The 25924-nt window shown below is 45.1% G+C and overlaps 1 protein-coding gene across 3 annotated transcripts; it reads left to right on the top strand.

Moving 5' to 3' along the window:
- Nucleotides 1-1243: 1243 nt before the first annotated feature.
- LOC121549800 lies at nucleotides 1244-25861 on the top strand. Of its 3 annotated transcripts, none has more exons than XM_045210479.1 (17): nucleotides 1244-1371; nucleotides 2107-6074; nucleotides 7806-7947; nucleotides 8090-8203; nucleotides 8310-8358; nucleotides 9316-9452; nucleotides 9578-9681; nucleotides 18549-18659; nucleotides 18834-18887; nucleotides 18989-19192; nucleotides 19284-19363; nucleotides 19545-19772; nucleotides 23960-24005; nucleotides 24141-24287; nucleotides 24364-24461; nucleotides 24616-24739; nucleotides 24832-25861. In XM_045210479.1, the coding sequence occupies exons 1-17, from the start codon at nucleotides 1335-1337 to the stop codon at nucleotides 24982-24984; spliced, it is 5796 nt and encodes a 1931-aa protein (XP_045066414.1). In that variant the 5' UTR covers nucleotides 1244-1334; the 3' UTR covers nucleotides 24985-25861. The 3 variants fall into 3 exon arrangements, with proteins under 3 accessions (XP_045066414.1, XP_041717623.2, XP_045066416.1); XM_041861689.2 differs by having other exon boundaries at nucleotides 24640-24739; XM_045210481.1 differs by having other exon boundaries at nucleotides 19287-19363.
- The last annotated feature ends 63 nt before the right edge of the window (nucleotides 25862-25924 follow it).

Consider the following 25924-nt stretch of genomic DNA (forward strand, 5'->3'; position numbering starts at 1 on the left):
ACTAGTTAAGCATGCACATTCTCTTCTCTATTTATGTCTAGCTATATATATATATATATATATATATATACACACACTACATGACCAAAAGTATGTGGACACCTGCTATTCGAAACATCTGATTCCAAAATCCCCCCCCCCCCCGCTATAACAGGCTTTCCACTAGATGTTGGAACATTGCTGCTGGGACTTCATCCACAAGAGCATTAGTGAAGTTGGGCATTGATGTTGGGCGAAAAGGCCTGGCTCACAGTCGGCGGGCCAATTCATCCCAAAGGTGTTTGATGGGGTTAAGGTCAGGGCTCTGTGCAGGCCAGTCAAGTTCTTCCACACCGATCTCGACAGACCATTTCTGTATGGACCTCCCCCAAACTGTTGCCACAAAGTTGGAAGCACAGAATTGTCTAGAATGTAATTGTATGCTGTAGCGTTAATATTTCCCTTTACTGGAACTAAGGGAACTAGCCTGATCCATGAAAAACAGCCCCAGACCATTATTCCTCCTCCACCATACTTTACAGTTGGCACTATGCATTGGGGCAGGTAGTGTTCTCCTGGCATCTGCCAAACCCAGATTCATCCGTCGGACTGCCAGATGGTGAAGCGTGATTCATCACTCCAGAGAACACATTTCCACTGCTCCAGATTCCAATGGCGACGAGCTTTACACCCCTCCAACCGACGCTTGGCATTGCGCATGGTGATCTTAGGCTTGTGTGCGGCTGCTCGGCCATGGAAACTCATTTCATGAAGCTGCTGATGAACAGTTCTTGTGCTGACAGTTTGGAACTCGGTAGGGAGTGTTGCAACCGAGGATAGACAATTTTTACATGCTACGCGCTTCAGCACTCGGCGGTCCCGTTCTGTGAGGTTGTGTGGCCTACCACTTTGTGGCTGAGCCGTTGTTGCTCCTAGACGTTTCCACTTCACAATAACAGCACTTACAGCTGACCGGGGCAGCTCTAGCAGAGCAGAAATTTGTTGGAAAGGGGGCATCCTATGACGGTGCCACGTTGAAAGTCACTGAGTTCTTTAGTAAGGCCATTCTGCTGCCAATGTTTATCTATGGAGATTGCATGGCTGTGTGCTCCATTTTATACACCTTTCAGCAATGAGTGTGGCTGAAACTATGAATATATATATATATATATATATATATATATATATATATATATATTTACACACACACGTGTCTATGAATAGACTATCTATACCCAACCAGCTTCCCTGGTGAGCAGCAGCACCCATCCCTGAGAGGAGTCCAGACATCACATGACATCAGATCAGGAGTCGGCCGACCCGGCTGAGCCTCTGGTGCTGCTAACGCGAGAGACATGGTCACACCACCTCGGCCCGGAGCGTCAACACCTGGTACAGTACTGTCACTACAGCTCTCTGCTCACACTGGTTTGGGTCTGGTATAGCAGATAACATGAAGGGCCAGGAGTTTTTCTCAGATATGTGACCTGACCAGTAAAAAACTAGTACCTAACTAGGACCCAGAGTTTTGGTCAGGAAAACCTACTAGCTCTAATCATTAGATATAAGTCCTACACTGTGGATTGCTTCAAGGAGGAATGTGCAGTTGTTTGTAACTTGTAACACCCATAACTATTTTATCCCTCCTGCTGCTCAGAAATTCAGTTAGTATTTAGCCATAGAGTCACAGTCTAAGCATGCCTTCTCTAGTGGCCTTGCAGGGAGAGCTAGAGAGGTTGAGAGAGTGAGTCAGTCAAATAGGGAAGGGTAAATGCAAACAAGAAAAACAGAGGTCAAGAGGGGATAGAGTAAGTAAAGAGGGAGAGAGAAAGGGGGGTGGCTTCCTATATGCTCTTGCATTGGTGCTCGTCTGGCCATGTGCCAGAGTACTAATCCTATTCAAACTATAACCACACACACACTGGGAGGCTCTTTGAGTGGCAGGGCCATGTGAGCTCTTTCACGTGCTATTCTGGGCAGGGGAGGAGTAAAGCGAGAGAGGAGGAGGGGAAAGCGAGAGGAGGGGAAAGCAAGGGTTAGTTTGGGGTCTTTTCTCTTTGTGCGTGAGAAGGGTGAGTTAGAGGAACTGTGTCTGAGTGTTGGTGAAGTGCTGCTTTGCTATTTTAGAGGCTGGTAGCGTAGTGAAGATGGGGTGCTGCTGCAGTAAGGAGCTGAGCCCAGGCCTGCTGAGTGAGAGGACCAGGCTGCTTCAGGCATCAAGCCCAGAGGCGCTGGGGGTCAAGCACCAGGACGGGCTACACACTAATGCCTTGGCTCAACTTGTGTCTGACCAACTGGCTCAACACACGTGTGTACCGGACGGACCGGCCAAACGGAAGCTTCAGGAACAGGAGAAGAAGAACAATGTCGTCCCGGACAAAGTGTCGACAGGCCCCAAGGCGAGGCATAGCGGTGTCAGCGGCATGCGGAGCGGGGGGCCACTCACTCCGCAACACTCACACGAGGAGGAACTTGCTATTATTAACGCCTCCACAGGCCCCAGCATGGTCACACAGACAAACACGGACACACACACACACATGGACTCAACGGAGGCAGGCATGCCACACACACACACTGCCAAGGCCAGCTGTGGGAATGTTCCATATATGGAGGGGAGCGTGAAGAGCCCATTAAAACAGAAGATAGCAGAGAACACCATGGATAATTCCGTTAGACAAAGGATACAGAGCACCATGGAGAACCCACCAAAACAGAAGATGGAGAAGACAATGGAGAACCTAGCAAGACAGATAGAGAAGACCATTCAGAACCCAGCCAGACAGAGGATAGAGAACACTGTTGAGAACCCAGAAAGACCGAGAATAGAGAAGACCATTGAGAACCCAGAAAGACAGAAAATAGAGAACACAGTTGAGAGCCCAGTGAGACAGAGGATAGCGGAGAACGCCCTGCTCAGGTCTACCTGGTTCAGCCAGACCCCGGAGCCCGGCCAGGAAGAGACAGAGGGCTGGGGAACCCCCCTGGTCGGAACATCCCCAACCCAACAGCTGTATGACTTCAGAGCTGGGGGGGATTCCGCCAGAGTAGGGCCAGAGGAAGATGAGGAGGAAGACTGTGTCATCAGGGCAACCCTGGGGCGGGGTTTCAGGGCCAGAGCTCAGAGTTTCTACAGCATCTGTTCCATCGATGCTGACGACCTCGTCACTGACCAATCTCACACAGAGGAATATATAGCCTTTATCCAATCACACACAGCGGAACCTACAGCAATCCAATCACACATAGCCAAACCTACATCCTCTATTCAATCACACGTAGCCGAACATACAACCTCTATCCAGTCACACGTAGCCGAACCTACAGCTTTCCAATCATACACAGCCGAACCTACAGCTATCCAATCACATTCAGAGGAACATACAGCCTCTATCCAATCACACGCAGAAGAACCTAAAGCCAATGACCAATCACACAGAGTGGAACCTGCAAAGGCTGACCTATCGCACATAACGGAACCCAAGGCTTCTGAACCCCTGGCTTCCGAGCAATCAAAAACAGTTGAATTTACAGCCATCGACCAATCACAAACATTGGAACCTATGGCCTTTGACAAATCCCATGGTGAGCCCCCCGAGGTACTTGTTCTGCCGGACCTTCTCTGGAGAAGCTATGAGGACCCACAGGCTTCACAACAGGACAGCCCCATCGCCCCCAGAGACGCCAGGACCCCACCACTAACTGGAGACATTACAGATCCCGACATACTTGAGCTGACATCACGCCAGGAGGAGAGTGTGTGTGTGAAGGACGAGAATGTGTGTGTTAAGAAGAGAGGTCTTTTGTCCACAGTGAAGACTGTTGATAGCAGCCAGGAAGGAGAAAACGCAAAGAGGGATTTGAACCTCCATGATACCCATAACTATATTCCCACCCCCACATACCCCTGCCCACCTAACCTTACCCTTACAGAGGAGCAGCTCACACCCAGCCCCAGCCCTAGCTCTAGTCCTAGCCCCAAATCCAGCCCCCTGTTTGGGGCATTGGATGGGGCCACATGTGTAGAGGGGATTGAGGTATACCAACCTGTCTCAGTGAGTGTGATCAGTGAGGGGCTGAGAAGAGAGACAGATAAGGAGGAGGAGGAGACCATACTCAGCAGCACATTGGAAACCACACTAACAGAGGTATCACCAGTCTCCACACTCTCCTCACTATCCACAGTCTACCCAGTCTACGCAGTGTCTCTACCCATTGACTTTACTGTCCACTCATTCAAATCTGATCTTAGACCAGTGGATATGGAACATGAAGTTGGAACAAAACCTGATCAGTATGATACTACTTCTGACAGCAACGCCAAGCCTGACCAAAACATAACACACGTGTATATTGAGAGACCTGATAGGGATTATGTAAAACCTACTGGAAATAACAGAAGCCCTGTTGATGACTCAGAGCTCACTGATTGGCCAGTCCAGGCTGAGGTTATAGTGGGAAGGTCTGCAGCAACAGAGAAGGAGCTGGAAACCAGTGTGGAACAGACACACTGGCAGGAAATGGCTGCCATCACCAGTCACCCCACAAGAGAGAGCAGCCATCCTTCAAAGAATTGTAGAGAGGACAGAGAGAGCAGCCATATTTCTCAGGGTTGTGAGGACAGCGAGAGCGGCCATCTCTCTGAGGAAAGAGGAGGCTCTACTCCTGCCCCTCAGGACCTGCCTAGCGAGGACACTCACTTAAAGCCCTGCAAAGGTTCTTCATCCTCCTTGTCCCATTTCCTCTCTATAGGTTCAGAAGGGAGAGATGGGAGGTTGAGTTCAGAGAGAGGAACTGAACCCACTGACTGCAGAAAGCTGTCTGAGAAGAACACAGAGGACGGAACACACACCGAGGACGGAACACACACCGAGGACGGAACACACACCGAGGACGGAACACACACCGAGGACGGAACACACACCGAGGACGGAACACACACCGAGGACGGAACACACACCGAGGACGGAACCCACACCGAGGACGGAACCCACACCGAGGACGGATCCCACACCGAGGACGGAACCCACACCGAGGACGGAACACACACTGAGGAAGGAACACACACAGAGGACGGAACACACACCGAGGACGGAACACACACCGAGGACGGAACCCACACCGAGGACGGAACCCACACCGAGGACGGAACCCACACAGAGGACGGAACCCACACCGAGGACGGAACACACACCGAGCAAGGAACACACACCGAGGACGGAACACACACCGAGGACGGAACACACACCGAGGACGGAACCCACACTGACAAAAGGGAAGAGATACACACTGACAACTGTGAAGAAACAGCTATATGGAGTCATGTTGGGACACAAAAAGACAGGGACGTAAAGAGCACAGACACACACACTGGGAGTAGAATATCCCTCCTAGAGGAATGTGTTGCAACAGACAGCCTCAGTAGTGTGTGTAGTGTAGGAAAACACACTGACAGTAGTTTAGAGACACTCCCTGAGGACACTGAGTGTAGTGACATAGCAACAACTGACAGTGTGTGTGTCACCCCTGTTTTCCCCCCTGTGACATTTGGATTCAGCCCATTTGATGAACCCCTGAAGTTCGGTTGCCACGGCGATGACTGCTCAGATGTGGACTACCCTGTAGACGATGCAACGATGGCAGATTCCTATTTGTTGGCGGGAGTGCTGGGGGTGGAGCCTGATCAGATTGACGTTTACGCCTCTACCCCCTCTTACCAGATACAGTTCCTGGATCAGGGGTCACTGGCTGTCACCACGGAGATGGGCACTGTAGGGGTGAGAGGACAGGTCGAGGAAGGGGGCATGATAGACATGGTGTCAGAACTGCTGGGAGAGGAAGGGGACCCCACCCTCTCTGGCCTCTACCCCTCTCCCTGGATGCAGTCAGGGCCAGGGCTGGTAGAGGGAGAGGGCTGTGGAGGATGGGCCCAGAGGCTGGCACAGGGTATGGTCCCCAGCCAGGGAGAGGGTGAGGAGGGCTGCGAGGAGGAGCAGCCCCCTAGCTCCATGGCCCTGCTGGGAGTCTACCCCACCTACAGCACTCTTCTGCCCCAGGACTCTTGTCTCTGGGAATGGCACCATCAGTACCAGCCTGTGAGTACTTCAGCGGTGTGTGTGTGTGAACTGTACTGGTGAGCAAACACACATACAGTGCATTCGGAAAGTATTCAGACCCCTTCACTTTTTCCACATTTTGTTACTTTACAGCCTTATTCTAAAATGGATTAAATTGTTTTTTTTCCCTCATCAATCTACACACAATAACCCATAATGACAAAGCAAAAACAGTTTTTTTGAAATGTTTGCAAATGTATTAAAAACAAAAAACTGAAATATCACATTTACATAAGTATTCAGACCCTTTACTCAGTACTTTGTTTAAGCACCTTTGGCAGCGATTACAGCCTCAAGTCTTCTTGGGTATGATGCTACAAGTTTGGCACACCTGTATTTCGGGAGTTTCTCCCATTCTTCTCTGCAGATCCTCTCAAGCTCTGTCAGGTAGGATGGGGAGCGTCGCTGCACAGCTATTTTTAGGTCTCTCTAGAGATGTTCGATCGGGCTCAAATCCGGGCTCTGGCTGGGCCACTCAAGAACATTCAGAGACTTCTCCCGAAGCCACGCTTGTGTTGTCTTGGCTGTGTGCTTAGGGTTGTTGTCTTGTTAGAAGGTGAACCTTGGCCCAAGTCTGAGGTCCTGAGCGCTCTGGAGCAGGTTTTCATCAAGGTTGTCTCTGTACTTTGCTCCGTTCATCTTTCCCTCGATCCTGACTAGTCTCCCAGTCCCTGCCGCTGAAAAACATCCCCACAGCATGATGCTGTCACCACCATGCTTCACCGTAGGGATGGTGCCAGGTTTCCTCCAGACGTGACGCTTGGCATTCAGGCCAAAGAGTTCAATCTTGGTTTCATCAGACCAGAGAATCTTGTTTCTCATGGTCTGAGAGTCCTTTAGGTGCCTTTTGGCAAACTCCAAGCAGGCTGTCATGTGCCTTTTACTGAGGAGTGGCTTCCATCTGGCCACTCTACCATAAAGGCCTGATTGGTGGAGTGCTGCAGAGATGGTTGTCCCTCTGGAAGGTTCTCCCATCTCCACAGAGGAACTCTGGAGCTCTGTCAGAGTGACCATTGGGTTCTTGGTCACCTCCCTGACCAAGGACCTTCTCCCCCGATTGCTCATTTTGGCCAGGTGGCCAGCTCTAGGAAGAGTCTGGGTGGTTCCAAACTTCTTCCATTTAAGAATGATGGAAGCCACTGTGTACTTGGGGACCTTCAATGCTGCAGAAATGTTTTGGTACCCTTCCCCATATCTGTGCCTCGACACAATCCAGTCTCGGAGCTCTACGGACAATTCTTTCGACCTCATGGCTTGGTTTTTGCTCTGACATGCACTGTCAACTGTGGGACCCTACATAGACAGGTGTGTGCCTTTCCAAATCATGTCCAATCAATTGAATTTACCACAGGTGGACTCCAATCAAGTTGTAGAAACATCTCAAGGATGATCAATGGAAACAGGATGCACCTGAGCTCAATTTCGAGTCTCATAGCAAAGGGTCTGAATACTTATGTAAATAAGGTATTTCTATTTCTTATTTTATTTTACATTTCCTAAAATCTCTAAAAACCTCTTTTCACTTAGTCAATATGGGTTATTGTGTGTAGATTGATGAGGAAAAAATAATTTAATCAATTTTAGAATAAGGCTGTAATGTTTTACAAAATATGGATAAAGGGAAGGGGTCTAAATACTTTCAGAATTTTGCTATTGTCAGTTTGCTATTGTTTAAAGACACACTGAGGTTGTGTGTGTGTTCTCTTGCAGGAATCCACCCTGGTCTCTGAGCTCAACCCCAACGCTCAGGTATGGGCCAATCACATGCTTAGCCTGGACCCCTCAGGCCCCATCTACACTGACTCCCTCCTACCATGGCTGGGTGTGCACAGTCACCTTGATAACCAGGAAGGTAAGCATGTGGAAGTAGAGAGCGTATGGAACAACGCCTAGCCCTTAATCCAGAGGTGGAAAGAGCTACTGGGTGTGGAGGCTTTTTCTTTGGCTTATTTCTGTGTCAATCTAGTAAATGGCGCTACCTGATTGGTCCTCAGGGTATGAGCAGGGCTATGACCTGGAGGAAGTGGGTGAGGCTCAGCTGGAACCAAGCGTTGTAGAATTCCCGACGGTCTCAGCCAATGGCCTGGTCCAGGACAGCTGTAAATCAGGTAGTAACGTTACCGGCTGATGGAGCTTAGAGCAAACAAGACTGTTTATCAGATGACGTCTGATACAAACATGATATGTTATTGATGTTGTTATTGTTGTTTTCAGAGGAGCTCATCGATCAGCTGAAGACCTCACTGGAGTCCTGTCTGTCACGGTACGTCTGTGTCACAGGTGGCTGATGGCACCTTAAAGAGCAACTGCCCCTAAAAATCAACTTCTCTTTTTGAAAATGGTCTATGTGGCATCGATATGAGTCAGAAACATTTATTCTAGACTACAAAGTGTAAATATGGTCAGTTTGGTCATAGTCAGTCTCGTCCAACTGAGATTTGCGAGATGATAGGAGAAAATGGTATGTTACGGAATTAAGAGTACCGTAAGAGTGGTCAATTTGGTTTGACATTCGATATCACTATGGGGCTAGTTAGGGACCATCAGTAAATTTAAACAATGGAACAATATTTTAAAAAGTGAGTAGCTCCAAATTTCAATGACTTAAAAACCTCAAACCAACTATAAATTGTAGAAAGTCATATACAAATATTGAAAGCAATTAACAAGACAACTAAAAGATGTGCAACATGAAAATATTGTCCCATTTACATTGCATAGTTTGACGGTCCCTAACTATCCCCAGAGATAAGCTATCCAAAGTCAAACCAACTATGCCATGGTTGCACACCAAACGGCTGAAGCCAATTGGCAAAATGATTTGGCTAACTCTTCACACCTGCGAACACACACGAGACACCCACATCAAACCACACCCCGAAACCAACTCACGTTTGAATTCAGTCATGGCCGCTAGAATTTCTTAATTAACCAAATCTAAAACGAAGCCAAATCAGGAAGTGTAGTCGACCTTTAATTGGGAAGGTCCGTCTCATAGTAATGTCTGGAATGGAATGGTATCCAAAACATGGTTGTGTTGTATACCATTCCATTTACTCCATTCCAGGCATTATTATAAGACTTCCTCCCCTAACCAGCTTCCTGTGGTCTGTGTGATTGGGCAGTTAGGGTAGTTTCTGATTGGGCAGTGAAGGGTAGTTTGTTATTGGTCGGTAGGCAGTGAGTTTTTTTAAAAACTGATTGGCTGATGTCCCCTCAGGGAGAACCTGGCCAACGACCTCTACCTCGTCTCCCAGATGGACAGCGACCAGTTCATTCCCATAGCAACACTAGCCAACCTCGAACACATCAAGAAGCTCAGCACGGACTTGGAGCTCATCTCTGACATCCTCAAGTGTGAGTTAACTTTTTTAGTGTGTGTATGTATGTGGGTTAGTTGTTGTATTGTATTACATGATTGGGTAAGATGTTTACTTGGAGGGAAGGCTCTGATCATGTCCTGTCTCCTGATTGGATCGTAGCCTTGCCGCTGGTGGACGTGGCAGAATGCGGGCAAAAGGTACGGCCCAATCAGGGTCGCTGTATCGTCATCCTCCGAGAGGTTCCGGAGACCACACCCCCAGAGGTAAGAACCCGCCTGTTAGAAACCTGTCTTAGTCCATGGGCCAGCTGAAAAATGTCCACTTTGGGGTGGCAAAGGTATTATGGAATTCAATTGTCCCCCACAAGCCTCTGATCAAATTGATATATGATAGCCTCTCCATAAAAGTAGCTTTCTATGTTATTCACACCATTATACATCTTGTTGTATGGGAGTGTATGCAATAGAATGTTTGCAGACTGATAAAGGAATGTTGAGACAAGTTGGAATGGTCACATGCTCATTGAAAATGACTGTGTAGGTTGTTATCAATAAAATGTCACAATACTGTGCAGAGCGTTCGATTTGCAAGGAGACCCCCAGCTCCGCTAAAACCATAGACAACTACGTGCCGTTTTCAAGGGATTGTTAAATAAGCTATTTGGTTTAAATATCATCACTTCTTGAAGAGCATAGTCAGAACTACACATTTCTGATTATTCCACATTTAGCTCTATCATCAGCATTATACAGCAAGTAACTGCATGCTTTTCATGATCAGCCAACATCAATTGATCATATAATTTCAGATACGTGAGGGTACCGTATCCATTTGGCATGTAGCTAGCTAAGCAAACAACGTGTCAATCTTGCGTCATCAGAGATTAGGCTTTTGGAAAGAGCTAGACACCCGAATGTTATTTGTATGGGGGATACAATATTCCCAGCTCTGCAGATTTGGCTGTGAAGAGACAGAATCATTAGATCATTTGTTTTGGTACTGTCCATTTGTAGTTTGTTTCTGGACACAGGTCCAGGAATGGCCGAAGGATTGCAATATTTGCATGGAGCTGACCCTGCAGATAGCACTACTGGGTGATCTGAAAAGTCATAGTCAATCGATCAATAATATAATAATACAATAATAAAAGCTTATTTCTCTTCAATTATGTGCACACATTTGTTTACATCCCTGTTAGTGAGCATTTTACTTTTGCCAAGAAATCCATCCACCTGACAGGTGTGGCATATCAAGAAGCTTGATGATTACACAGGTGCACCTTGTGCTGGGGACAATAAAAGGCCACTCTAAAATGTGCAGTTTTGTCACACAACACAATGCCACAGATGTCTCGACGGCAGGAATATCCACCAGAGTTGTTGCCAGAGAATTGAATGTTCATTTTTCTACCATAAGCCACCTCCAACGTCGCTTTAGAGAATTTAGCAGTACGTCCAACCGGACTAAATACCGCAACCACGTGTAACCACACCAGCCCAGGACCTCCACATCCGGCTTCATCACATGCGGGATCGTCTGAAACCAGCCACCCGGACAATTGATGAAACTGAGGAGTATTTCTGTCTGTAATAAAGTCCTTTTGTGGGGAAAAACTCATTCTGATTGTCTGGGCCTGGCTCCCCAGTGGGTGGGCCTGGCTCCCAAGTGGGTGGACCTATGCCTCTGCCCAGTCATGTGAAATCCATAGATCAGGGCCTAATGAATTTATTTCAATTGACTGATTTCCTTATATGAACTGTAACTCAGTAAAATCGTCAATTGTTGCATGTTGTGTTTATATTTTTGTTCAATATAGTTTATCCCCTGAAAGTTAGCTTGTTAACAAGCCATATTGACGTCATTTGTTATTAGCTACAGTGAGGGAAAAAAGTATTTGATCCCCTGCTGATTTTGTACGTTTGCCCACTGACAAAGACATGATCAGTCTATAATTTTAATGATAGGTTTATTTGAACAGTGAGAGACAGAATAACAACAAAAAAATCAAGAAAAACGCATTTCAAAAATGTTATACATTTATTTGCATTTTAATGAGGGAAATAAGTATTTGACCCCTCTGCAAAACATGACTTAGTACTTGGTGGCAAAACCCTTGTTGGCAATCAGAGGTCAGACGTTTCTTGTAGTTGGCCACCAGGTTTGCACACATCTCAGGAGGGATTTTGTCCCATTCCTCTTTGCAGATCTTCTCCAAGTCATTAAGGTTTCGATCCTGACGTTTGGCAACTCGAACCTTCAGCTCCCTCCACAGATTTTCTATGGGATTAAGGTCTGGAGACTGGCTTGGCCACTCCAGGACCTTAATGTGCTTCTTCTTGAGCCACTCCTTTGTTGCCTTGGCCTTGTGTTTTGGGTCATTGTCATGATGGAATACCCATCCACGACCCATTTTCAATGCCCTGGCTGAGGGAAAGAGGTTCTCACCCAAGATTTGACGGTACATGGCCCCATCCATTGTCCCTTTGATGCGGTGAAGTTGTCCCCTTAGCAGAAAAACACCCCCAAAGCATAATGTTTGCACCTCCATGTTTGATGGTGGGGATGGTGTTCTTGGGGTCATAGGCAGCATTCCTCCTCCTCCAAACACGGCGAGTTGAGTTGATGCCAAAGAGCTCCATTTTGGTCTCATCTGACCACAACACTTTCACCCAGTTCTCCTCTGAATCATTCAGATGTTCATTGGCAAACTTCAGACAGGCCTGTATATGTGCTTTCTTGAGCAGGGGGACCTTGCAGGCGCTGCAGGATTTCAGTCCTTCACGGCGTAGTGTGTTACCAATTGTTTTCTTGGTGACTATGGTCCCAGCTGCCTTGAGATCATTGACAAGATCCTCCCGTGTAGTTCTGGGCTGATTCCTCACCGTTCTCATGATCATTGCAACTCCACGAGGTGAGATCTTGCATGGAGCCCCAGGCCGAGGGAGATTGACAAATCTTTTGTGTTTCTTCCATTTGCGAATAATCGCACCAACTGTTGTCACCTTCTCACCAAGCTGCTTGGCGATGGTCTTGTAGCCCATTCCAGCCTTGTGTAGGTCTACAATCTTGTCCCTGACATCCTTGGAGAGCTCTTTGGTCTTGGCCATGGTGGAGAGTTTGGAATCTGATTGATTGATTGCTTCTGTGGACAGGTGTCTTTTATACAGGTAACAAGCTGAGATTAGGAGCACTCCCTTTAAGAGTGTGCTCCTAATCTCAGCTCGTTACTTGTATAAAAGACACCTGGGAGCCAGAAATCTTTCTGATTGAGAGGGGGTCAAATACTTATTTCCCTCATTAAAATGCAAATCAATTTATAACATTTTTGACATGCATTTTTCTGGATTTTGTTGTTGTTATTCTGTCTCTCACTGTTCAAATAAACCTACCATTAAAATTATAGACTGATCATGTCTTTGTCAGTGGGCAAACGTACAAAATCAGCAGGGGATCAAATACTTTTTTCCCTCACTGTAGGTAGCCAATTTGACGTGGTCCATCAATCAGTGTAGCCTATCATGTCTGTCAGCAGCTATACGTGAAAATAATGTTGAAAAGGGTATCATGTTAGCTAACTAGGTAGGCCTACATTAATTGGATAAAAAAGTACATTCGGTCTACTTACCACTATGTTTAGCCAACTGTGTAAAGTTTCTACCGGTAGCTTGCAAAGTAAATATCAGCTAACAGTACATCGGCAAATGCACCCTTCTAGTGCTTGGCAGACAGAGCCCACAAAGGATGGGGAAATTAACCTAAACCACGCATACTTGTCAGTTATAGTTCACGTTTATTTTAAATAAATATCCAATTAATGGTGGCCAATATTGACAGATATCGTGAGGCTACCCTGAAATTACATGATCAATTGATGTTTACTGAACATGAAAAGCATGCAGTTGCTTGCTGTATAACTCTGATGATGGAACTAAATGTGTGCAATTGTTTTGCATGGAATAAACTGACATTTCTAGTTCTGACTATGCTGTTCAATGTTTACATACTGTTTTACCCACTTCATATGTATATACTGTATTCTAGTCAAGGCCTATCCTATTTAACTATTGATGTACACATACTATTCTATCCTAAATATTCCACAGATATACTACATATTCTATCCATATAGTTCTGTCCATAATGTCTATACATCCCATCATATACATATACAGTGGGGAGAACAAGTATTTGATACACTGCCAATTTTGCAGATTTTCCTACTTACAAAGCATGTAGAGGTCTGTAATTTTTATCATATGTACACTTCAACTGTGAGAGACGGAATCTAAAACAAAAATCCAGAAAATCACATTGTATGATTTTTAAGTAATTAATTTGCATTTTATTGCATGACATAAGTATTTGATACATCAGAAAAGCAGAACTTAATATTTGGTACAGAAACCTTTGTTTGCAATTACATAGATCATACGTTTCCTGTAGGTCTTGACCAGGTTTGCACACACTGCAGAAGGGATTTTGGCCCACTCCTCCATACAGACCTTCTCCAGATCCTTCAGGTTTCGGGGCTGTCGCTGGGCAATACGTACTTTCAGCTCCCCTCCAAAGATTTTCTATTGGGTTCAGGTCTGGAGACTGGCTAGGCCACTCCAGGACCTTGAGATGCTTCTTACGGAGCCACTCCTTAGTTGCCCTGGCTGTGTGTTTCGGGTCGTTGTCATGCTGGAAGACCCAGCCACGACCCATCTTCAATGCTCTTACTGAGGGAAGGAGGTTGTTGGCCAAGATCTCGCGATACATGGCCCCATCCATCCTCCCCTCAATACGGTGCAGTCGTCCTGTCCCCTTTGCAGAAAAGCATCCCCAAAGAATGATGTTTCCACCTCCATGCTTCACGGTTGGGATGGTGTTCTTGGGGTTGTACTCATCCTTCTTCTTCCTCCAAACACGGCGAGTGGAGTTTAGACCAAAAAGCTCTATTTTTGTCTCATCAGACCACATTACCTTCTCCCATTCCTCCTCTGGATCATCCAGATGGTCATTGGCAAACTTCAGACGGGCCTGGACATTACATTTACATTTTAGTCATTTAGCAGACGCTCTTATCCAGAGCGACTTACAGTTAGTGAATAATATTTATTATTATTATTATTATTATTATAAATTTTTTATACTGGCCCCCCATGGGAAAGACATGCGCTGGCTTGAGCAGGGGGACCTTGCGTGCGCTGCAGGATTTTAATCCATGACGGCGTAGTGTGTTACTAATGGTTTTCTTTGAGACTGTGGTCCCAGCTCTCTTCAGGTCATTGACCAGGTCCTGCCGTGTAGTTCTGGGCTGATCCCTCACCGTCCTCATTGCATGGAGCCCCAGACCGAGGGTGATTGACCGTCATCTTGAACTTCTTCCATTTTCGAATAATTGCGCCAACAGTTGTTGCCTTCTCACCAAGCTGCTTGCCTATTGTCCTGTAGCCCATCCCAGCCTTGTGCAGGTCTACAATTTTATCCCTGATGTACTTACACAGCTCTCTGGTTTTGGCCATTGTGGAGAGGTTGGAGTCTGTTTGATTGAGTGTGTGGACAGGTGTCTTTTATACAGGTAACGAGTTCAAACAGGTGCAGTTAATACAGGTAATGAGTGGAGAACAGGAGGGCTTCTTAAAGAAAAACTTACAGGTCTGTGAGAGCCGGAATTCTTACTGGTTGGTAGGTGATCAAATACTTATGTCATGCAATAAAATGCAAATGAATTACTTAAAAATCATACAATGTGATTTTCTGGATTTTTGTTTTAGATTCCGTCTCTCACAGTTGAAGTGTACCTATGATAAAAATGACAGACCTCTACATGCTTTGTAAGTAGGAAAACCTGCAAAATCGGCAGTGTATCAAATACTTGTTCTCCCCACTGTATAACTGACATACTTGGGCCATCATTTTTGGTTGTCCTCATTGTAACACACATTCTAAGACATTATTGGTCTTATTACACCAATTATTTATTCAGTTATGGCCATGCAAAATTAATGCTGTTCCTCCCCATTGAAATTGTTGGCCATCTTGAAAATAGGCTGCTGGGACTGATTATAGACTAAATCTATACTGTAGCTAAAAACTTCCCCAATAGGTCTCCTTGTTCTGTTTGAAATTTGGTGCAGTTATCATCCAGGGTACCATGTGATAATAAAGCACATCCCAATACTGTCCATTCTGTCTCAATATACCCCAAAATGCATACATGTATGACCTTTGACCCCCCCAAGGTGAGCCCATAGAGATAACATTACCATTCCAATTGTTTCATACCTTAATGTGTTGTATTATGAAGTTAATAACATATAACATATTGTTCCCTGATAATACAACATTATCATGCCCTCAATCCTGTTGGCCCAGCTATCTGCATAGGGGTCATAACATATGTTATGAGGAATATTTAAGATTTAATAAAGTTCATATTCAGTTAAGAGTAATTAACACAATGCTTAGCATATGTATACGTTTTCCCGGCCTTTGTCATTCACATGATTTCAAGTGTCTATTTGTGACACTCATTTGTGTCACGGGTTGATGGTTACTAGACTCAGTGCTGTATGTTATGTATTAAACTCATATCTGTTGATAGTAATTGACACCAGACGGGATGTACAAGGACCGAGGACACTGATATGTTATTGTATTGATGACCTTATGAACACTGTGTGACTCTGCAGCAGCTGGCAAAGTATTTTGTTGTGACTCCGTACTAGCCTCCCAGGCTGATGTTAATGGCACATTGATGCTGTGAGATTGGAATATAAGGCCCTGCTTAGGGAAGGGCAGTTAGACATTTTCTCTGCTTCTGTGCTGGAGGTGTGTCCCTGTCTCACTTGTAATAAACCAGATTGATTTATGATTGACTATATCTGCGAGTGCTCATCTCGTTTATTCACCTTTTTACAGTGCAAAATATCACAATTACATAAGTATTCAGACCCTTTACTCAGTACTTTGTTGAAACCCCTTTGGCAGCGATTACAGCCTCGTCTTCTTGGGTATGACGCTACAAGCTTGGCACACCTGTATTTGGGGAGTTTCTCCCATTCTTCTCTGCAGATCCTCTCAAGCTCTGTCAGGTTGGATGGGGAGCATCGCTGCACAGCGATTTTCAGGTCTCTCCAGAGATGTTCCATCGGGTTCAAGTCCGGGCTCTGGCTGGGCCACTCGAGGACATTCAGAGACTTGTCCCGAAGCCACTCCTGCTTTGTCTTGGCTGTGTGTTTATGGTCATTGTCCTGTTGGAAGGTGAACCTTCGCCCCAGTCTGAGGTCCTGAGCGCTCTGGAGCAGGTTTTCATCAAGAATTTCTCTGTACTTTGCTCCGTTCATCTTTCCCTCGATCCTGACTAGTCTCCCAGTCCCTGCCGCTGAAAAACATCCCCACAGCATGATGCTGCCATCACCATGCTTCACCATAGGGATGGTGCAAGGTTTCCTCCAGACGTGACGCTTGGCATTCAGGCCAAAGAGTTCAATCTTGGTTTCATCAGACCAGAGAATCTTGTTTCTCATGGTCTGAGAGTCCTTTAGGTGCCTTTTGGTAAACTCCAAGTGGTCTGTCATGTGCTTTTTACTGAAGAGTGGCTTCCGTCTGGCCACTCTACCATAAAGGCCTGATTGGTGGAGTGCTGCAGAGATGGTTGACCTTCTGGAAGTTTCTCTCATCTCCACAGAGGAACTCTGGAGCTCTGTCAGAGTGACCATCGGGTTCTTGGTCACCTCCCTGACCAAGGGCCTTCTCCCCCGATTGCTCAGTTTGGCCGGGCGGCCAGCTCTAGGAAGAGTCTTGGTGGTTCCAAACTTCTTCCATTTTAGACTGATGGACGCCACTATGTTCTTGGGGACCTTCAATGCTGCAGACATTTTTGGTGCCCTTCCCCAGATCTGTGCCTCGACACAATCCTGTCTCGGAGCTCTACGGACAATTCCTTCGATCTCATGGCTTGGTTTTTTCTCTGACATGCACTGTCAACTGTGGGACCTTATATAGACAGGTGTGTGCCTTTCCAAATCATGTCCAATCAATTGAATTGACCACAGGTGGACTCCAATCAAGTTGTAGAAACATCTCAAGGATGATCAATGGAAACAGGATGCACCTGAGCTCAATTTCGAGTCTCATAGCAAAGGCTCTGAATACTTATGTAAACATTTCTAAAAACCTGTTTTGGCTTTGTCATTATGGGATATTGTGTGTAGATTGATGAGGAAAAAAATTAATTGTATCAATTTTAGAATAAGGCTGTAACGTAACAAAATGTGGAAAAGGTGAAGGGGTCTGAATACTTTCCGAATGCACTGTATAATGCAGTGATAACCACATTTAGCTACCTCCGATACATGGCTATCATACCTAAATATAACCCACAGACATGGACCTTAATGAAAATCATCATTAGACTTTGCCACCCCAAAGTGGACAAATACACTGAACAAAAATATAAACACAACATGTAAAGTGTTGGTCCCATGTTTCATGAGCTGAAATAAAAGATCCCAGAAATGTTCCATTCACACAAAAAGCTTATTTCTCTCAAATGTTGTGCACAAATTTGTTTAAATCCCTGTTAGTGAACATTTCTCTTTTGTCAAGGAAATCTATCCACCTGACAGGTGTGGCATATCAAGAATCTGATTAAACAGCATGATCATTACAAAGGTGCACCTTGTGCTGGGGACAAAGGCCACTCTAAAATGTGCAGTTTTGTCACATAAAACAAGTTTTGAGGGAGCGTGCAATTGGCATGTTGACTGCTGGAATGTCCCTCAGAGCTGTTGCCAGAGAATTGAATGTTAATTTCTCTACCATAAGCCACCTCCAATGTCGTTTTAGAGAATTTGTCAGTATGTCCAACCGGCCTCACAACCTCAGACCACATGTATGGCGTCGTGTGGGCGAGCGGTTTGCTGATGTCAACGTTGTGAACAGAGTGTCCCATGGTAGTGGTGGGTTTATGGTATGGGCAGGCATAAGCTACGGACAATGGACACAATTGCATTTTATTGATGGCAATATGAACTGTAACTTGTTGTGTTTTATATTTTAGTTCAATATATGTTACATTTGTCCTGCCGGCCCATGGACAATGTGTGTGTTTCAGTGCGTGTTTATTTTGTTAAACCACCAGGAGGTAAAGGCTTTGTTTGCGTGTGAGAGCCTCCCCAGGATCCAGAGCTGTGAGTTTGCCCAGAACGACAACTGGTTCATCACCTTCCACACTGAGGCTGACGCTCAACAGGTACAGCTGGGAGAGACAGAGACTGTGGTTACGGAGGTTAACAACAGCTGGGAGAGGGATTGATTCTCTAGACATTCATACACATTTCATTCAGCTGCACATTTAATTCACGTGTGTGTGTGTATGTGTGTGTGTGTGTGTGTGTGTGTGTGTGTGTGTGTGTGTGCGCTCCAGGCATTTCAGTACCTGAGAGAGGAGGTGAGGACGTTCCAGGGGAAACCCATCAAGGTGAGTTGAGACTAAAGAAAATATTTTTCTATGCATGCTGCAAGTGCCAATCACATGATAAAAGATTGATTGATTGCTTTGTTGATTAATAAATTGATCAGGCACGGATCAAGGCCAATGTGATGGCAGTCACATCTTACGCTCCAAAGAATGGCTACAGGCCCCGGCCAATGGACCCCTGCACCAATCAGCAGCCTTACAGCCCGTACTACGTCCCTCCCACTTTCCAGCAGCCCCTCCCACAGCACTACACAATGACCAATCAAAGCTTGGCTGCCGTGGCCGGATACACTGACCCTGACCTGGTGAGATGGACACACACACACACACACACACACACACATATGCATGTACAAGCATTTTCTCTCACACTGGTGTCATTGGTGCTCTGTACAGCAGATGGCGTCATTCTCTGGCTTCATGAACGGCTTCCCAGGAAGCCCCAGCTTCAAACTATCCCCCTCACACAAACACAGGTACTACACTCCTCACTCTCTTTGTCATTCTGGAGAGACGTCTCTCTCCTTCTCCCAAGCTATCAATCTCTCTATTTCTTTCTCTTTGTCTCTCTCTCCCTTTCTGTGATTTGCTTGACGATGTAACCATGGTTCTAGTTACGTTGTTGTGATGTTACATGTGTTTCTCTCTCTCCTCCAGTAGGGGGCACCGTGGGCAGCGGGACCAGAGGCGGCGTTCTGGCGACAGGGAGCCGGGCCTTCTGGATGACCCCCCCTTCTTCCCGGAGCGTGTACCAATAGGACGCCTCCCTGGCCCCCCCAGGCAGGGCCGGCCACGGTTATCAGGCAACAGGCGTAGGGATGGAGAAGGGGGTCGACGTGGAGGGAGAGGGGAGTCAGGGTCCTCCCCCAGCACTGGCATAGGAAGGTAATGACCTCTAACCTCCAGCCCTTAGAGACGGGACTCTTCCTGATCACTCATGTTCAGTAGAGACTAAACAGAAGATAAAATGTTTTTGAGGTACCACCTGAACTGAAGGAAGATAATAGCTGTTTTCATTAACTTGTCCAATGATTTTTTGTCTACATTTAGAACATTTGCATAGATGCTACAATTGCATGCTACAGTGCGTTTCCATTAAACTATCTTGTGTCAATAAAATCAGCTGGCTGTAATAATTTCACACCTAAAAGAACCCATTTTCACAAAAACCTACAGTGTCGAATAAAAATTAATTGGTTGAAGTTTTCCCATTTCCTATTTAGGCAAATTGCGCATAAGGCCTAATAAATTAGTGACAGCCTGTAGCTTATGCCCTCCCACCTATCTGTTTGATGTCTCAGGTAGCCCACAAAAGCCAGCATGGATAGAATGCAATAATTGACTAATATTTGCCATATTGTAATAATTGTCATGTGCCAACGTATCGCCACGGCCCGTGCCATGCTGAAACTTGCACTCTTGTAGATCTGAAATAATTGGATGGTGAAACTTACCTGCCAACCAGAACACCAAGGCGAAGCAATTCAGGCATTCTTGAAAGTCAGGACAAAAATAGATTTAGCAAGCAGTGGGCATTACAATTAATTGTGGAGTGGAGCTTTATAGTTTTGTGCACGGCCGGCCCGCTCATTAGGCAGGATTAGGCCTATGGCGGCAGATTGATTAGGGCGCCATTTTCTGAGCTAAACGGACCAAGACGCACCACCAACAACAACACATAAAACCTCACATTTCTCTCAACCAGTGGTGTATGGGCTTTTTAGGTGCGCGCTAATGCCACCCTGTGATAAGCAGTGCCCACTTTGTAAAAGGCAGGGGCGCAAAATATTTTGCTTGTCCATTCACAGCGCACCTCTCCAGGGTGCTGTTGGAGAAACTAATCACTGCGGCGCTCCACCAACGTTCCGTCCAAAAAATGATCTAACATAAATCATGTAGCAGATATAGGATTTGGTAGAAACAGTATGTGGCCTTTTCTGTAGCCTACAGGCTGGAGATAAAATGTATGACAATGCAATGAGACAGACACTTTACATCATGTAGGTTTCTCCGATCAAATAGCCTAACCTAAATGGCGCTCATTCAAATAAAAAATGTGCTGTCATGTTAACAAACGACATATCCTAAAAACAGGACAGGTCAAAGTAAAATGGACAATATGGAATGGACAACCACAACTGTTGTCTAGGAGTTTCACCCCATTGTCATGATCAGTGGTTTCAAGTTTGTATCCGTACATTTTTTTTACAAGCTGATCGTAGCGAAAAAAACAAAATAGTTCTGCTTTTCCAGCTTTGTAAACACATTGTAAAATAGGCTCACGATAACTCCTGATAAAGTTGGGTAGCTGATATTCAGAGCGTAAATAGGCCAATTGATTAGTCACAGGAATCAGGACTAATAATGCCAATGGTACAGCCAGTTTTTCAAACGATGGGCCTACCACATGGATGGGCATTCATACAATTCCATTGCTGGCCACATAGTAGGATACACTCCAGTAAGCACGAGCCAACTTATTTTTTGTGTGTTTTACAAACTGTAGGCTTACCACATAGAAGGCGAGGTCAGTACAGGTGCATCAAAGCTGGGACCGAGAGACTGAAAAACAGCTTCTATCTCAAGGCCATCAGACTGTTAAACAGCCACCACTAGCACAGAGGCGCTGCTGCCTACATACAGACTTGAAAATCACTGGCCACTTTAATAAATGGAACACTAGTCACTTTAATAATGTTTACATATCTTGCATTACCTATCTCATATGTACAGTGGGGGAAAAAAGTATTTAGTCAGCCACCAATTGTGCAAGTTCTCCCACTTAAAAATATGAGAGAGGCCTGTAATTTTCATCATAGGTACACGTCAACTATGACAGACAAATTGAGGGAAAAAAATCCAGAAAATCACATTGTAGGATTTTTTATGAATTTATTTGCAAATTATGGTGGAAAATAAGTATTTGGTCACCTACAAACAAGCAAGATTTCTGGCTCTCACAGACCTGTAACTTCTTCTTTAAGAGGCTCCTCTGTCCTCCACTCGTTACCTGTATTAATGGCACCTGTTTGAACTTGTTATCAGTATAAAAGACACCTGTCCACAACCTCAAACAGTCACACTCCAAACTCCACTATGGCCAAGACCAAAGAGCTGTCAAAGGACACCAGAAACAAAATTGTAGACCTGCACCAGGCTGGGAAGACTGAATCTGCAATAGGTAAGCAGCTTGGTTTGAAGAAATCAACTGTGGGAGCAATTATTAGGAAATGGAAGACATACAAGACCACTGATAATCTCCCTCGATCTGGGGCTCCACGCAAGATCTCACCCCGTGGGGTCAAAATGATCACAAGAACGGTGAGCAAAAATCCAGAACCACACGGGGGGGACCTAGTGAATGACCTGCAGAGAGCTGGGACCAAAGTAACAAAGCCTACCATCAGTAACACACTACGCCGCCAGGGACTCAAATCCTGCAGTGCCAGACGTGTCCCCCTGCTTAAGCCAGTACATGTCCAGGCCCGTCTGAAGTTTGCTAGAGTGCATTTGGATGATCCAGAAGAGGATTGGGAGAATGTCATATGGTCAGATGAAACCAAAATAGAACTTTTTGGTAAAAACTCAACTCGTCGTGTTTGGAGGACAAAGAATGCTGAGTTGCATCCAAAGAACACCATACCTACTGTGAAGCATGGGGGTGGAAACATCATGCTTTGGGGCTGTTTTTTCTGCAAAGGGACCAGGACGACTGATCCGTGTAAAGGAAAGAATGAATGGGGCCATGTATCGTGAGATTTTGAGTGAAAACCTCCTTCCATCAGCAAGGGCATTGAAGATGAAACGTGGCTGGGTCTTTCAGCATGACAATGATCCCAAACACACCGCCCGGGCAACGAATGAGTGGCTTTCGTAAGAAGCATTTCAAGGGCCTGGAGTGGCCTAGCCAGTCTCCAGATCTCAACCCCATAGAAAATCTTTGGAGGGAGTTGAAAGTCCGTGTTGCCCAGCGACAGCCCCAAAACATCACTGCTCTAGAGGAGATCTGCATGGAGGAATGGGCCAAAATACCAGCAACAGTGTGTGAAAACCTTGTGAAGACTTACAGAAAACGTTTGACCTGTGTCATTGCCAACAAAGGGTATATAACAAAGTATTGAGAAACTTTTGTTATTGACCAAATACTTATTTTCCACCATAATTTGCAAATAAATTCATTAAAAATCCTACAATGTGATATTCTGGATTTTTTTTTCTCATTTTGTCTGTCATAGTTGACGTGTACCTATGATAAAAATTACAGGCCTCTCTCATCTTTTTAAGTGGGAGAACTTGCACAATTGGTGGCTGACTAAATACTTTTTTCCCCCACTGTATATACTGAATTCTATACTATCTATTGCATCTTAGCCTATGCCGCTCTGACAATGACATTGCTCATCCATATATTTATATATTCTTATTCCATTCCTTTACTTAGATTTGTGTGTATTAGATATTTGTTGTGAAACTGTTAGATATTACTTGCTAGATATTACTGCACTGTCGGAACTAGAAGCGTAAGCATTTCGCTACACTCGCAATAACATCTGCTAACCATGTGTAGGTGACCAATAAATTTGATTTGATAGATGGGCATTCATAAAATTCAATTTCAGGCAACACTGTAGGCTACACCTCAGTAAGCACGGACTGACACCTGTGCCTTTTTGACGTCTTTTTTTGGTGCAGTCCGGACCGGCCTTGATTTCCACATCCACGGACATTGGTTTTTGGTCCGGTCCGGACATTGGTTTTTGGTCTCGGCAAGGATCGGCCCTGGTTACGCGATGACATTCCTGGCTCTTCATACCTTCAAAATTATTCTGCAATCATAATTTATTTGAAAAACACAATTTGAGTCATCAATTGTTGCAATAAAGCTTGACAAATGAAGAAATCCATGCCAGTCGAATGGATACAAATTTCGACGATCTTAGAAAAGTTATCCTATATCTGTTGTTTCCATTACACATGCCGCAGTGATTGTTTGGTAGACATTACTTTTGTAGAATAAACCTGGGTCAATGGGGAAACCTGCCTATTGATTATCTCTCTCTCTCTCTCTGAAGGAGAGGTCCCATTGGTCAGAGGAGGAGAAGAGATGAGAAGTACATTGTAAGTACCTAACATGTGGATGGTTTTGGGAAAATTTCAAGGAAAAGCTCTTACTTTAGAGTGTTGTTTTTGTGTGGCTGTGGATATGTATGTCTGTGTATAACAACAGGTGTATATAAACTTGTGTGTGTTTAGAGAGGGCCCCCCCAGTCGCCCCCCCGCTCCTTGTCTCCCAGTCTGGAGCTCGGCCCCACTAGCTTCCCCCCGCTGCCTCCGGCAACAGCCTCCAGAGAAATACTTACCATAGCAACCAGCAATCACAAAGCAACCTGCAACCACAAGGTAACCAAGAGTCACACACACATACACACTCACACACGCCCTCTACTGTCTTGTAAGGTTGTTTTTCTTGTTCCAGAGTGCACTTACAGACAGCAGTACCAGCCAACCAACCACTGTGACATTACAAGAGCTCCAGCCTATCACAGCATTGCCTCAGAAAACCCTCCCCCTAGAGTGAGTATATTCTCCTTCCTTTGAATCATCATTGCTGTGGACTGGGTCCCTTTCACAATGTGTTTTGTATGATTACTTCAAGGAAGAAGGATACAAGCAGACTCATGTCTGTGTTATGATATGTTATGGTTGTGTTGTGTTATGGTTGTTGTTGATGGTGGCTGTTGCTGGACCACAGGAAGCTGAAGGAAACCGTAGCATCTCCCAAGAGGACCACAGCAGCTCCTCCGACCATGAAAGAATCGCTCCAGACCATGAAGGAAAACGGACCAGCACTGGTGAGACAGCTCACGGACTACAGAGACAAACTGGTTATTAGTGAAAGTAGTGTATGCTGGGTACTGACCTGTTCTGTGTTGTGATTGGTTAGGAGTCCAAGAAGCCGAGCTACGCTGAGATCTGCCAAAGGATACGAGCCAATCAAACGCTTTGCGCAAACCCCATTGACCACACCCCTTCCGGGGCGGAGCTTGCCCCAGCCTATCCTGCACAGGAGTCTGACCCGGCCCAGTTACCACGGTGACCAGAGTGATATGGTTACCTTGGGTTGGGGAGGGCAAGAGGGGGGAGAAGGAGAGAAGAGGAAGACGTTTTTCAAGCAACAAAAAAATAACTATAGCCCTTTAATGTTGAGGTTTTGATTTATTTTATTTATAAAGTTTAGTTAGTTTTAGAAGCCAAGTTGTAGCACTCTTGTTTCTCTCTGCTGTCTGTCTGTTTGTCTGTCTTGTGTCTGTCTATCTGACTGACGGAACTCTCTGAATTCTTTACGTTTTGATATTGATTTATTTATTTTGATTAATATTGATTAGTATTTAGAGCATCAGACATCATACTGCTGTATTAATTCCTAAATCTAAATAACTTCAGTGGAACAGTTACAGTAACTACACTGGAACAGTTACAGTAAGTACAAACAGCCAGACACTGGAGTGCCAAGAAGCTAAAGCACTGATATCATCATAATAAATAATTATTATTATCATATCAACATTTGTTTCTGCATGAGTTTTAGATGTATTTATTTACTGTTTTATTTAGATGGAATGTCTTGTGTGTTGATTGGTTTGTGTTGTTTTGAGTTTGGGGGGTGGGTGTCTATTAAATAAATAATTTAGAAGAGAAACATCTGAGGTTGATATTGAGTGTACATACAACACTGTTAACAACTTGAATTTGATTTGGAATCAGGGGTAGCTGGAGGGAGAGGGTGGGGGGTTGTAGATAAAGCTTTCAGTTCGCTTTTCCTGTGTTTGAGATAGAATATTAAGTGTGTAAATGCGAGTAATAGATACAGAATTAAGGCACGAAAGTGTATGTTTTCTTTTTTCTGTACAGATGTAAATAATTTGAGTAATATTATTAAACAAGTGCCTTTAATAATAAACTATGGAAAGCTCTATGTTCGCTTAATTAATGTAAGGGAGCCTTCCCTTTAGTTGAAGGCTGTGGTCAGATTGGCC

The sequence above is a fragment of the Coregonus clupeaformis genome, chromosome 34, assembly GCF_020615455.1.
Source record: "Coregonus clupeaformis isolate EN_2021a chromosome 34, ASM2061545v1, whole genome shotgun sequence".
In the NCBI taxonomy this organism is placed as follows: Eukaryota; Metazoa; Chordata; class Actinopteri; order Salmoniformes; family Salmonidae; genus Coregonus; species Coregonus clupeaformis.

Excerpts from the sequence above, each read along its gene's own strand:
- LOC121549800 (XM_045210479.1), top strand. The coding sequence starts at position 1,335 with ATGGTCACACCACCTCGGCCCGGAGCGTCAACACCTG. Across the intron at positions 18,660-18,833 it reads CTGAGGCTGACGCTCAACAG|GCATTTCAGTACCTGAGAGA; the intron begins GTACAGCTGGGA and ends TGTGCGCTCCAG. Across the intron at positions 24,288-24,363 it reads AAGCAACCTGCAACCACAAG|AGTGCACTTACAGACAGCAG; the intron begins GTAACCAAGAGT and ends TTCTTGTTCCAG.